Here is an 11550-nt window from a genome sequence, read left to right as displayed (position 1 = left end):
ATATCTCAGGGGCTGCCACAAAGAAGAGGGAGTCAAGCTATTCTCCAAAGCGCCTGAAGGCAGGACAGGAAGCAACGGATGGAAACCAACCAAAGAGAGAAGCAACCTAGAACTAAGGAGAAATTTCCTGACAGTGAAAACAATTATCCAGTGGAACAACCTGCCTCCAGAAGCTGTGAATGCTCCAACACTGGAAGTTTTGAAGAAGAGATTGGACAGCCATTTGTCTGAAACGGTATAGGGTTTCTGCCTGAGCAGGGTTGGACTAGACTCTAGTTGCCGAACCCTAGTCACTAGAGGATCTCCAAGGTCCCTTCCAACTTTATTGTTGTTGTTATTATTATTACTATTAAATGGGATATACAAAACTGTAAATAATGTGATATTCTTTATTCATTTTTAAAAAGTAATCAATGGATAAATTTGTTTTCTCAAACTACTCACACAATTCTCACTAGATCAGGAGCTGCTGAGTGACAAAAATGATCACACACTAATGCAGGACTCCTTGGCTTACAATAGGGGTCTTCAAACTAGGCCCTTTTATGTCTTGTGGACTTCAACTCCCAGAATTCCTCAGCCAGGCACTCTCATGCATCATTGCTCATGCATCCTATTTTTTGTCTTCCTTGAAAGAAAGTGAGTAGGGGGGAAATTAGTCATATGCCAGCAGTCCTTGATTTGCAACAGTTTCCCTTAGCAGCAGAAATTTTGGGCACAAATGTGAGTCGAGGACTACCCGTACTGTAGATTTGCTGTTACAGGTGTGTGCAGGTGTGTGCGTGTAGCAAGGATACAAAATCCCAGCCCACCAAAACGGCACTCACAATGTGGATTGATCACCAGGAGATGCATCTTGTTCCCCAAATGAGGTCGCCTCTTCATTTTGTAATTCTCTTAACTAAGGTGGGCCGATGTGAGGGAGCAAATACAGGCAGTCCTCGACTTACGACCACAACTGAGCCCAAAATTTACGTCGCTAAGTGAGACATTTGTTTAAGTGAATTTTGCCCCATTTCTTGCCATGGCGATTAAGTGAATCACTGCAGTGGTTAATTGAGCAACATGGTTGTTAAGGGAGTCTGGCTTCCCCATGGACTTTGCTTGTCAGAAGGTCGCAAAAGGCGAACACGTGATCCCGGGACTCTGCAACGGTCATAAATATGAGTCAGTTGCCAAGCATATGAATTTTGATCACGTGATTATGGGGATGCTGCAGCAATTGTGTGAAAAACCGTCGTAGGTCACTTTTGTGCCGTTGTAACTTTGAACGGTCACTAAACAAACTGTCGTAATTCGAGGACTGCCTGTATGGGCCCCTGGTGACAGGATCAGGTCTCCAATGCAGATGAGTTTGGCTCTCAAAAGGCAACAACCGTTAATTGTAACTAAAGGAACTACAACTGTCGTTGTTAACTACATTACTTCTACAAATTGGATAACAAGTTTTGAATGTGATCTCAGTTTTAAGTGTAAGGCCAGCTGGAGGGAAACACAGGTAGTCCTCGGTTTATGACCACAACTGAGCCCAAAATTTCTGTCGTTAAGTGACATATTTGTTAAGTGAATTTTGCCCCATTTTTACGACCTTTCTTACGACCGTCGGACAAGCCAAGTCAATGGGGAAGCCAGATATCGCGGAACAACTGTGTTATTAGCAACTGCAGTGATTCACTTAACAAGTGTGACAATTAAAGTCGCAAATTGGAGCAAAACTCACTTAACAACTGTCCCGCTTAGTAACAGAAATTTGGTGCTCAGTTAAGATCGCAAGTCGAGAGGGCTAGTTACTATTTAAAACAAAAACAAAAAACAAAACAGACCTATGCCACAGATTTAGCTGGTCTTTATTATTATTATTATTATTATTTATCCACTCACACAGAAATACAAACTTCCTAATTCTCATACGCCACTCCTTTGCAGATTAGAGCTTGCATCTTCACATTGGTTCTGGATTTCCCAAAAGTCCAAACACTCATAACAATCATTTCAGGAAGAATTAAAACACAATCACCATCACAAAGCAGAAAGCAAGAAGCTTCACATTTGGGGATCTATGGATCACGCGGGCCTTGCCTCTTCCAGGACCTTCCAACGTCATTTCAAGGGGAAAGTCGTATTCCATACCTGTAGGGGAGAGATAGAAGAATATAGTTGTTTGACCTAAAAACTCGGCATCCACAAACTGTGTGGTCAATTCAGGTAGTCCTCGACTTATGATCACAGCTGAGCCCCAAATTTCTGTGGCTAAGTGAGATGGTTGTTAAGTGAATTTTGCTCCATTTTATGACCTTTTTTGGCCAAGTGAATCGCTGCAGTTGTTCAGTCCGTTAACAGGGTTGTTAAGTAAATCTGGCTTCCCCCTTGACTTTGCTTGTCAGAAGGTCGCAAAACGTGACCACACATGATCCTGGGACACTGTAACCGTCATAAGTATGAGTCACTTGCCAAGCGTCTGAATTTTGATCCCATCGTAGGGGGATGCTGCGACGGTGGTGTGAAAAAGGGTCCCAAGTCACTTTTTTCAGCACTGTTGTAACTTTGAACAGTCGCTAAGTGAACTGTTGTAAGTTGAGGATTATTTATCCCTGGGAATTCCAGGGCTATTGGCTAAACTGAGAAGCTGAATAGATTTCCAACATCCATCTTTTTCCAGAAAAATAAAAAAAAATACTGCATGGATGCCAGAAGTCAAGGACAACTTTAAAACTGTTTTGATTTTACTTACATGTTTCCCATCATGTTCAATAAATTGTTCACCCATTTCGCTTTGGAATCAATGCAGACTTTGTGGTTGTTCTTTAGGGTGATTCTGTAAAGCAAGCAAATTTGGATGAGGTGCCGTTGTAACTTCAAACAGTCACTAAATGAATGAAGGCAAATTACAATAACAATAGAGTTATACCAGACCTTGGAGGTCATTCTAGTCCAACCCACTGCTTAGGCAGGAAACCCTATACCATTTCAGACAAATGGTTGTCCAGTCTCTTCTTAAAAACTTCCAGTGTTGGAGCATTCACAGCTTCTGGAGGCAGGTTGTTCCACTGGTTAAGTGTTCTAACTGTCAGGAAGTTTCTCCTTAGTTCTAGGTTGCTTCTCTCCTTGATTAGTTTTCATCTGTTGCTTCTTGTCCTGCCTTCAGTGGCTTTGGAGAATACTTATTTATTTATTTATTTATTTTTATTTTAATTCCATTTATATCCCGCCCTTCTCCGAAGACTCAGGGCGGCTTACAAGTTTAGCAGTAGCCTTCATTCTATGTATATGCCTGCTTATTAGGGCTTTCACACCCCCCCCAAGCGGCATTATTACAAAGTCAGCTTAATTGCCTCTTAATTGCCTCTTAATTGCCTCCCTCTTCTTTATGGAAGCCCCTGAGATATTGTAACACTGCTATCATGTTCCCCCATGTCCTTCTGTTCATTAAACTACTAGCAGCCGTTCCTTGTATGTTTTAGCCTCCAGTCCCCTGATCATCTTTGTTGCTCTTCTCTGCACTCTTTCCACAGTCTCAACATCTTTTTTACATCATGGTGACCCAAACTGGATGCAGTATTCCAAGTGTGGCCTTACCAAGGCATTATAAAGTGGTATTAACACTTCACGCGATCTTGATCCTATCCCTACATTGCAAGAACCAATCTGGATTCAGTCACTAAATGAACTCTTGTCAGCCGAGGACTACCTGGTCTGTCAATGACATCAATCAAATTTGTTTCATGAGAGATTTTACTTTAAAATCTCCTTTGAGTTGTGGTGGAACAATTGTTTACTTGTTCCTTCTTTGAGGATATTGTCTTCTTACTTCTCAGTCCGTTCTACTGCCTGGGACTTTTTTGCTGGGCTCCCTTACTAAGTACTAATCAGATCTGACCCAGGTTAGCGTTTACAAGATCAACCAACCTAAGCTAGGGCTATATCTGCTCATGGACCGCCTCGAGCTCATTTTCAAATAAAGCTTGCAAAATGAGCTCCTCCTCATGGCAAAATTTCATCTGGTTCAACTAAGCTTAGTTGTCACTCATTTTGCTTGGAAAGAGCCAGTATGACTTGGAATACTGCATCCAGTTTTGGTCACCACGATGTAAAAAAAGATGTTGAGACTCTGGAAAGAGTACAGAGAAGAGCAACAAAGATGATTGGGGGACTGGAGGCTAAAACATAGAGGGAACGGTTGCTGGAATTGGGTATGTCTAGTTTAATGAAGAGAAGGATGACGGGTGACATGATAGCAGTGTTCCAATATCTCAGGGGCTGCCCCAAAGAAGAGGGAGTCAAGCTGTTCTCCAAAGTGCCTGAAGGCAGGACAGGAAGCAACGGATGGAAACTAATCAAGGAGAGAAGCAACTTAGAACTAGTTTAAGTTTAAGTTTAAGTTTATTATATTTGTATACCGCCCTTCTCCCAAAGGACTCAGGGCGGTGAACAGGGCATATATAAAAATACAAATTACAAAAATTAAAAAGAGAATTAAACACGAGCCCAAAATAAAAACAGTAGAAAAATGTAAAAAATCCCCAATAAAAACCCCAACGCATCCCCCATCAGGCCAGGCCGGCCTGTTCAAACAGGTAGGTCTTCAAGTCGCGTCGGAAGGAGCAAAGGTCAGGTGCCATCCGGAGCTCAACCGGCAGCTGATTCCATAAAGCCGGGGCGCCCACAGAGAAGGCCCTCCCCCTGGGGGCCACCAGCTAAGGAGAAAATTCCTGACAGTTAGAACAATTAACCAGTGGAACAACCTGCCTCCAGAAGCAGTGAATGCTCCAACACTGGAGGTTTTTAAGAAGAGACTGGACAGCCATTTGTCTGAAATGGTATAGGGTTTCCTGACTGAGCATGGGGTTGAACTAGATGACCTCCAAGGTCCCTTCCAACTTTACTATTATGATTATGACTTAAAAACAGCACTGCTTGGGGAATTCTGGGAGTTGATCCCCATATCTTCAAGTGGCCAAGGCTTACATAGAAGATAGACAAGGACTAGCTGTATGCTAGAAGACAAGGAGAAAAGGCCCAGAATAAACTTCAGAATCTTAAGTTTTGCATACTCAATAAACTTACATGATTTCCATTCTTTTGCAGGCAACCCCAGGTGGAAGGATCTCGACTTTTGCATATTTTGCGGGACGAATGAAGCTGCTGGTTACTCTGGCACACTTGCAGCTTAAATTCAGCGGGTCGAAGATACCTGTGGAAATCCAGAAAAGATTATAGTTACTCAATTTAGATACCCAACTGAGTATTCAAAATGCTATTCAAATGTTTGATGGCATGGAATAGAGAGGACTAGTAGAGAGATACTGAATTTTGCTTCCTGTTACTGCTTTCAAACTACCTTCCTCAATGTCCCAATGGTGCTTTTTCACGAGGCAACTTGTGAACTTCTTGGGGTGTTTTTTGAAGAACTTTCGCTTCTCATCCAAGAAGCTTGTTCAGCTCTGACTGGATGGTGGGGAATGGAAGGATTTATACTCCTTGCAGACAGCTGGTCATTTGCATTCTCTTAGAGCAGGGAGTCTTCAAACCTGGCCCTTTTATGACTTGTGGACTTCAACTCCCAGAATTCCTCAGCCAGGCACGCTGGCTGAGGAATTCTGAGAGTTGAAGTCCACAAGTCATAAAAGAGCCAAGTTTGAAGGCCCCTGTTTTAGAGAGTCGTTGAGGCCACTTGGAGATTTATCTATGTCCTCAGGGTCACCTGAGTGGTACAAATGGGTGTGGAGCCTTCTTGGAATCGTTGAAAGGACTGTCTTGTAGACTGGAGATAGATGACATTGTATACCTCCCCCTCTGTAGAGAGAAGTCCATGAGTCATAAAAGAGTTCAATTTTGATATAGATGGCCTCTTTGACCCTTTTTTCAAACCAGTGGTCCTCTCTGTCCAAAAGGTGGACTTTGGATGCTTCCCTGGAAGCTTCTTGGATGAGAAGCGAAATGTCTTCAAAGAAAAACAAGAAACTCCAGTTGTCTCATGGAAAAGCCTTTGGGACAACCATGACCTGGATGTCAGAATTTCCATAGACCCCTTCCTCGGGCGAGTTGAACCTACAACTCCATCTTTTGCGCTATCAGAGGAAGCTGGTTTAAACACTGCATAGCTGACTCAGGAATCCTGGGAGTTGAAGTCCATGAGTCATAAAAGAGCCGAGGTTGCCTACCCCCTGGCATTAGCCCGTCTGTTTTCCCCTCTTTCTCTGCGCCAGAAACCTGGGAGATTTTCACCTCTGCCTCCCATGGTTTACTAATTCAAAATGTAAAAGGAAATTAAGGAAGCTTGATCTCTTCTAGTGTCCACTTCACCTGCCCTTCCTTCCTTGCACAAAAGGAAGAAGATTTAAGTCAGATCTCATTGGAGGTGTCAGTGGGCCTCCAAAAAGCAATGGCTAGAGGAGGGATTGAGAAACTCATTCATTTTCCAGTTTTTGTCAGCAAGAAACCCTACTCAGATCTCTCAGGCACATTTTAACTTCTCAAGCCTATCCTGCAGAGGGATTGTCGGGCTAAGAGGCTGCTCTGAGCGTCCAAAGAAAGATGGAATGGGATCAGTAAGGAAGTTCCTTTCATTTGCAAACCAGTTTAGATGTGACTCATTCCAAGCACTCCACACAGATTTACCAAGATGCATACAAAATGTATAAAATTCCGAACCTGTTTAAAATTCTAAAACCACTTGCATACCAATGCTGTCGTCAGGGTGAAGGATTTATTTATTTCATTAAGCACATGGCAAAAATGCTCAGACAAAAAGCACATCACAATTACATTCTCAGTTGAGCAAAAAATGAAAAATACTCTTTATTTGCAAATTCAAAGCTAGATTATTGATACAGTCAGTGTACGATGGAGGGAGAAAGGAAAGGAAAGGAAGAGAGAAACTCAGGATGGTACTACTTACTTGCACCAGCGATGTGGCAGGCAATCAGCAAAACGGAAAGCCCAAGAAAGACACGGTTACTCATTCTGGCTGTGGAAGAAGACACTTCGATGCAGTCTGAAAGCTCAGCCAGATGGATTTTTTGGTGCCTGGCCACCTTCAATTTATTTCCTAGATTCCCTCACTCCACGTCATCAGCAAAGAACTATTTTGGGCAGCATGCAAAGTTGCATCACACAATTTTCCCATACATTTCCCTCAGAATGTGCGGTGCTGAGGTTTGCAATTTGATAACAAAACCAATTCTTAATTTAGGAATTGGGGAAACGGTTCTGAAAGAATAAAGGAACTATATTCTTAAGTTAGAAGGGCAAATAACGACTGTTTTTTTTTAAAAAAAGGAACTGAAATTAAATATTATCTATACTGTTGCAGGTAGTCCTCAACTTACAGCCATTCGTTTAGTGGCCATTCAAAGTTACAACGGCACTGGAAAAAGTGACTTAAGACTGTTTTTCACACTTACGACCGTTGCAGCATCCCCCGTGGTCACATGATCAAAATCCAGGGGCTTGGCAACTGGTTCATATTTATGACGGTCGCAGTGTCCTGTGGCCAGGTGATTGTTGTGATTCAGGGTCAGCCTGTGGGTTCGGCAGTTGGGTCGGATGACTCAGATGAGGGGGAGGAGGGGGGTGTTGAAGAACTTGCTGATGATGGCTTTGAGGCTCCGCAGAGCCCCCAGCCAGGCCCCTCCTACCTGGTGGAGACCCAGCTGTGTGAGCCTGACAGCGTGGATGAAGATGACCCACAGCTGGCCCTGTTCAAGGACGCCCGACGCAGGAGGCAGTCAAGTAGGAGTGAACGGAGGAAGGCAATGGGGCTTCTCGGAAGGAGGGGGAAAGAGGCCACGCCCTGAACTCTTTATAAAGGACTTGTGTGGGGAGGGCTGGTTTGCTGAAAGCAACCGCTCAGATAGTGTTTCAAAGCTCCTGTATCTTGGTACGTGTCTTGTTTGTTTTTTGTAGTAATAAATTTGGCAGACGTCATTCCAGCCTCTTGCCGTCTGTAAAGGGGTTGCCTTTTCTGCAAGGCCGGTAGCAGGCTGGTACAGAACAGTGATTCTCTTTTTGTGACCTTCTGACAAGCAAAGTCAATGGGGAAGCCCGATTCGCTTAGCAGCCATGAAGCTAACTTAATAACTGCTGCGATTCACTTAAGAACCATGGCAAGAAAGATGGGGCAAAAAATGGTCTTAACAACTGTCTTGTTTAGCAACGGAAATGTTGGGCTCAATTGTGGTCATAAAAAGAGGATTGCCTGTATAACAGCCCCCCCCCCCCATGAGCAAAAGATGCCATGCTACATGTAGCTGTTTGAACGGTGCGCTGAAGAAATTTGAGCAGGCAAGTACCTGGGAAATTGGCTGATTGTATGATACTCAACACCTACCATGAATTTTGCCTATCAGTTGAAACGCCTTTAGTGACATGGTTGTTAAGTGAAATTGGCTTTCCTCATTGGCTTTGCTTGTCAGAAGGTCTCAAAAGGTGGTCACATGACCCCGGGACACTGCAACCATCATAAATATGAGTCAGTTGCCAGTTGTCAGGATTTTGATCACGCGACTCTGGGGATGCTGCAATAGTCGCAAGTGGGGAAAACAGTCCTAAGTCACTTTTTTCATTGCTGTTGCAACTTCAAACGGTCAGCAAACGAAGCATTGTAAGTCAAGGATTAGCTGTGAAAAGCGGCAAAGGCAGAACTGCGGTGGGAATGAGAAATGTAAAAGCGCACGGAGGTGAGAAGCTCAGTGTAGTGAACAGTGAGATGAATCGGCTACACAGTGACATCTTGGCATCAGCAAAATGGACTGGAATTGGACACCACGATGTAAAAAAGAAGTTGAGACTCTAGAAAGAGGTCAGAGAAGAACATCAAAGATGATTAGGGGATTGGAGGCTAAAACTTATGAAGGACGGTTGCTGAAATTGGGTATGTCTAGTTTAACAAAGGGCGAGGGGTGACATGATAGCAGTCTTCCAATATCTCAGGGGCTGCCACAAAGAAGAGGAAGTCAAGCTATTCTCCAGAGCACCTGAAGGCAGGACAAGAAGCAATGAATGGAAACTAATCAAGGAGAGAAGCAACCTAGAACTAAGGAGAAACTTCCTGACAGTCAGAACAATTACCCAATGGAACAAACTGCCTCCAGAAGCTGTGAATGCCCCAACACTGGAAGTTTTTAAGAAGAGACTGGACAGCCATTTGTCTGAAATGGTATAGGGTTTCCTGCATGAGGAGGGGGTTGGACTAGATGACTTCAAAGGTCCTTTCCAACTTCTTCATCATCATCATTATTATTACTTTCACTCAGAAGATCACACTGATCACTACTTAGAAAATAAAGGTCTATAGTCAAGAAGGATTAGGCAAAGACAATGTTTTGCGTCACTGCAATCAGTGAGTGACTTTGAGGACATCCTTTTCATGTGATGATTTAAATAAAATTATCCAAGTTTATGCTTCAACTGCTGAGGCAGAAGAAGAAGGACCCTGACAAGTCAAGTGGTCATGTTCATCCTGAAATTGATAGTTCATGCTAAGGACACTGCAGTACTCTGACAGCTGAAAATGCAAGCAGTTGAAATGTGTTTGAATATTAGTAGCTCGGGTTGGTAGTTGGACTGTTGGTTGGTTCTCCCAGCTTGGCGATTTGGCTGCAGACGTTTCGTCTCCATTCGTGGGGACCTCTTCAGTACGTTTTAGTGCAACCAAATGAACACCACCATTTGCATCACACAGCCGATACTTAACACCAAAGAGTATGGCCCAGCAACAACAACCAGCCAATCAAACAGCTTGGAACCAGGCCATGACTCAGCAACAACATCCAGAGAAACAACATCCACACCAATTTGCATCACACGAAAAGGTATTTAAAGGCCAGTGCTCTGACAGACAAGCACAATTCAAAGTGCACTGAAGATCTTCCCCCCTCCCCTGAACGGAGAAGAAACGTTTGCAAACATATCTCCATGCTCGGAGTTCAAACCAACAGCCTATGCAAATAGTTTCCAATCTCAGGAGCGAAATAGCTGGTCTGTAAGAGCATGATCAATTATCAACGATGGTCAAGGGCCTGGAGGCTAAATCACTCAATGAATGGCTGAGGGGAGGGAGGTATCTTTAACCTAATGAAGAAAAAGCTCAGGGGTGACATGATAACATCTTCCAAACTTGAAGGACTGTCGCAGGGAAGACGGTGTCAATTGATTGTCCAAACCATCTGAGGGCAGGATTAGAAGCAATGTGTGGAATTCACTCAAAGGAGATCCAAGCCTAGAACTGAGGAAAAATTTCTTGCCCTTGAGAACAATTTTTCCAGAGGTGCCCAACCTTTTGGGCACCAGGGACCGGTTCTGTGGAGAAAGGTTTTTCCACAGACTAGAAAGTGCCTGATTTTGTGTGCTGCCCGCATCCTGCGGATGGGGTTTTGCTTGTTTGTGCAAACCGGTTGCTGGCATGCCACGGCCTGGTACTGGTCCACGGACCGGGGGTTGGGGACCCCTGGACTAGAAGACCTCCGAGGTCCCTTCCTGCTCTATGCTTATATCAAGTCTCTTCAGTTTTGAAATAACGACGCGAAGGAAAATTCTCCTCACAAACCCCCCACGGGTTTGATTTGAATTGAGATGAAGTGGAAAGGCCCTTGTACCAGTAAACTCAGTTCACTGAGCAAGCATTTCTCTCTCTGTTTCCCCTTCTGTTGTTCTGTTTGCCCAGGGGAGCCATTCTTATCTATTTGGCTTCAATAAGAGAGGCGGCCACCGACTTCCTCTTTGGATAAAAAGCTTGTCTAAGGAAGGTCCCTCTTTTCACAAATGTTGTCTCTGAAGAGCATGACTCCCTTTTCTGAAAGGGGATTTACAGCCACCACCACAGGAGGAAAAGATCAGCAGAAATTCGTTAACAGGAAAAATGCGACGAGGGTATCGAAAAGGCAACTGTAGTGTCATAAGATGACCTCTCGGGCAGATCATCAAGATATGGAGAAAATATAACCCCCCATGGAAGACCAGATGAAGAAACGGATGGAGCTGGCAGAGATTTATTTATTTATTTATTTATTTAATTTTATTGGATCTATATACCGCCCTTTCCCGAAGGACTCAGGGCGGTTTACAGGGTATTTAAAACCAAATCAATACAAAAGTTTAAAAACAATTTAAAAAGATTAAATTAAATCCCTAAAAAATAAAAACCCGTTAAAAATTCTCAGCCTGGGCCAGAGAGCTCAAAGAGCCAGGTCTTCAGGTCTCGGCGGAATGATCGAAGGTCGGGGGCAGTCCTCAGCTCCACGGGCAGCTGGTTCCAGAGGGCAGGCGCACCCACAGAGAAGGCCCTCCCCCTGGGTGTTATCCGCCGGCAGTCTTTTATCGGCGGCACCCTGAGGAGACCCTCCCTGTGGGAGCGCACAGGACGAAGGGAACTTGATGCTGGCAGCAGGTGTTCCCTCAGATATCCCGGACCCAAGCCATTTAGAGATGCTTTCCTCAAAGAAAAGAATGCATCCAATATTGTGTTTCCACTTGGGAAATGATTCTAGATTTTTGCACTCCAGACGGGGGGGAAAAAATGAAATTCTGGTTTTGGGATTTGCGGATTAGACA

The 11550-nt window shown here is 43.9% G+C and overlaps 1 protein-coding gene across 1 annotated transcript; it reads right to left on the bottom strand.

Annotated features, from left to right (window-relative positions):
- Nucleotides 1-2052: 2052 nt before the first annotated feature.
- Nucleotides 2053-6962, bottom strand: CXCL13 (C-X-C motif chemokine ligand 13; the record flags this gene model as incomplete). Its single annotated transcript, XM_081332751.1, has 4 exons — nt 2053-2130; nt 2732-2815; nt 5065-5191; nt 6899-6962. 4 exons carry the CDS (start codon nt 6960-6962, stop codon nt 2106-2108), a joined length of 300 nt encoding a protein of 99 aa, XP_081188877.1. The 3' UTR covers nt 2053-2105.
- Nucleotides 6963-11550: the final 4588 nt, after the last annotated feature.

Source organism: Vipera berus (assembly GCF_964194415.1).
Source record: "Vipera berus genome assembly, chromosome: 7".
NCBI lineage: Eukaryota > Metazoa > Chordata > Lepidosauria > Squamata > Viperidae > Vipera > Vipera berus.
Note: the sequence above shows the minus strand (reverse complement) of the source record. Positions and strands in the feature narration are given on the sequence as shown.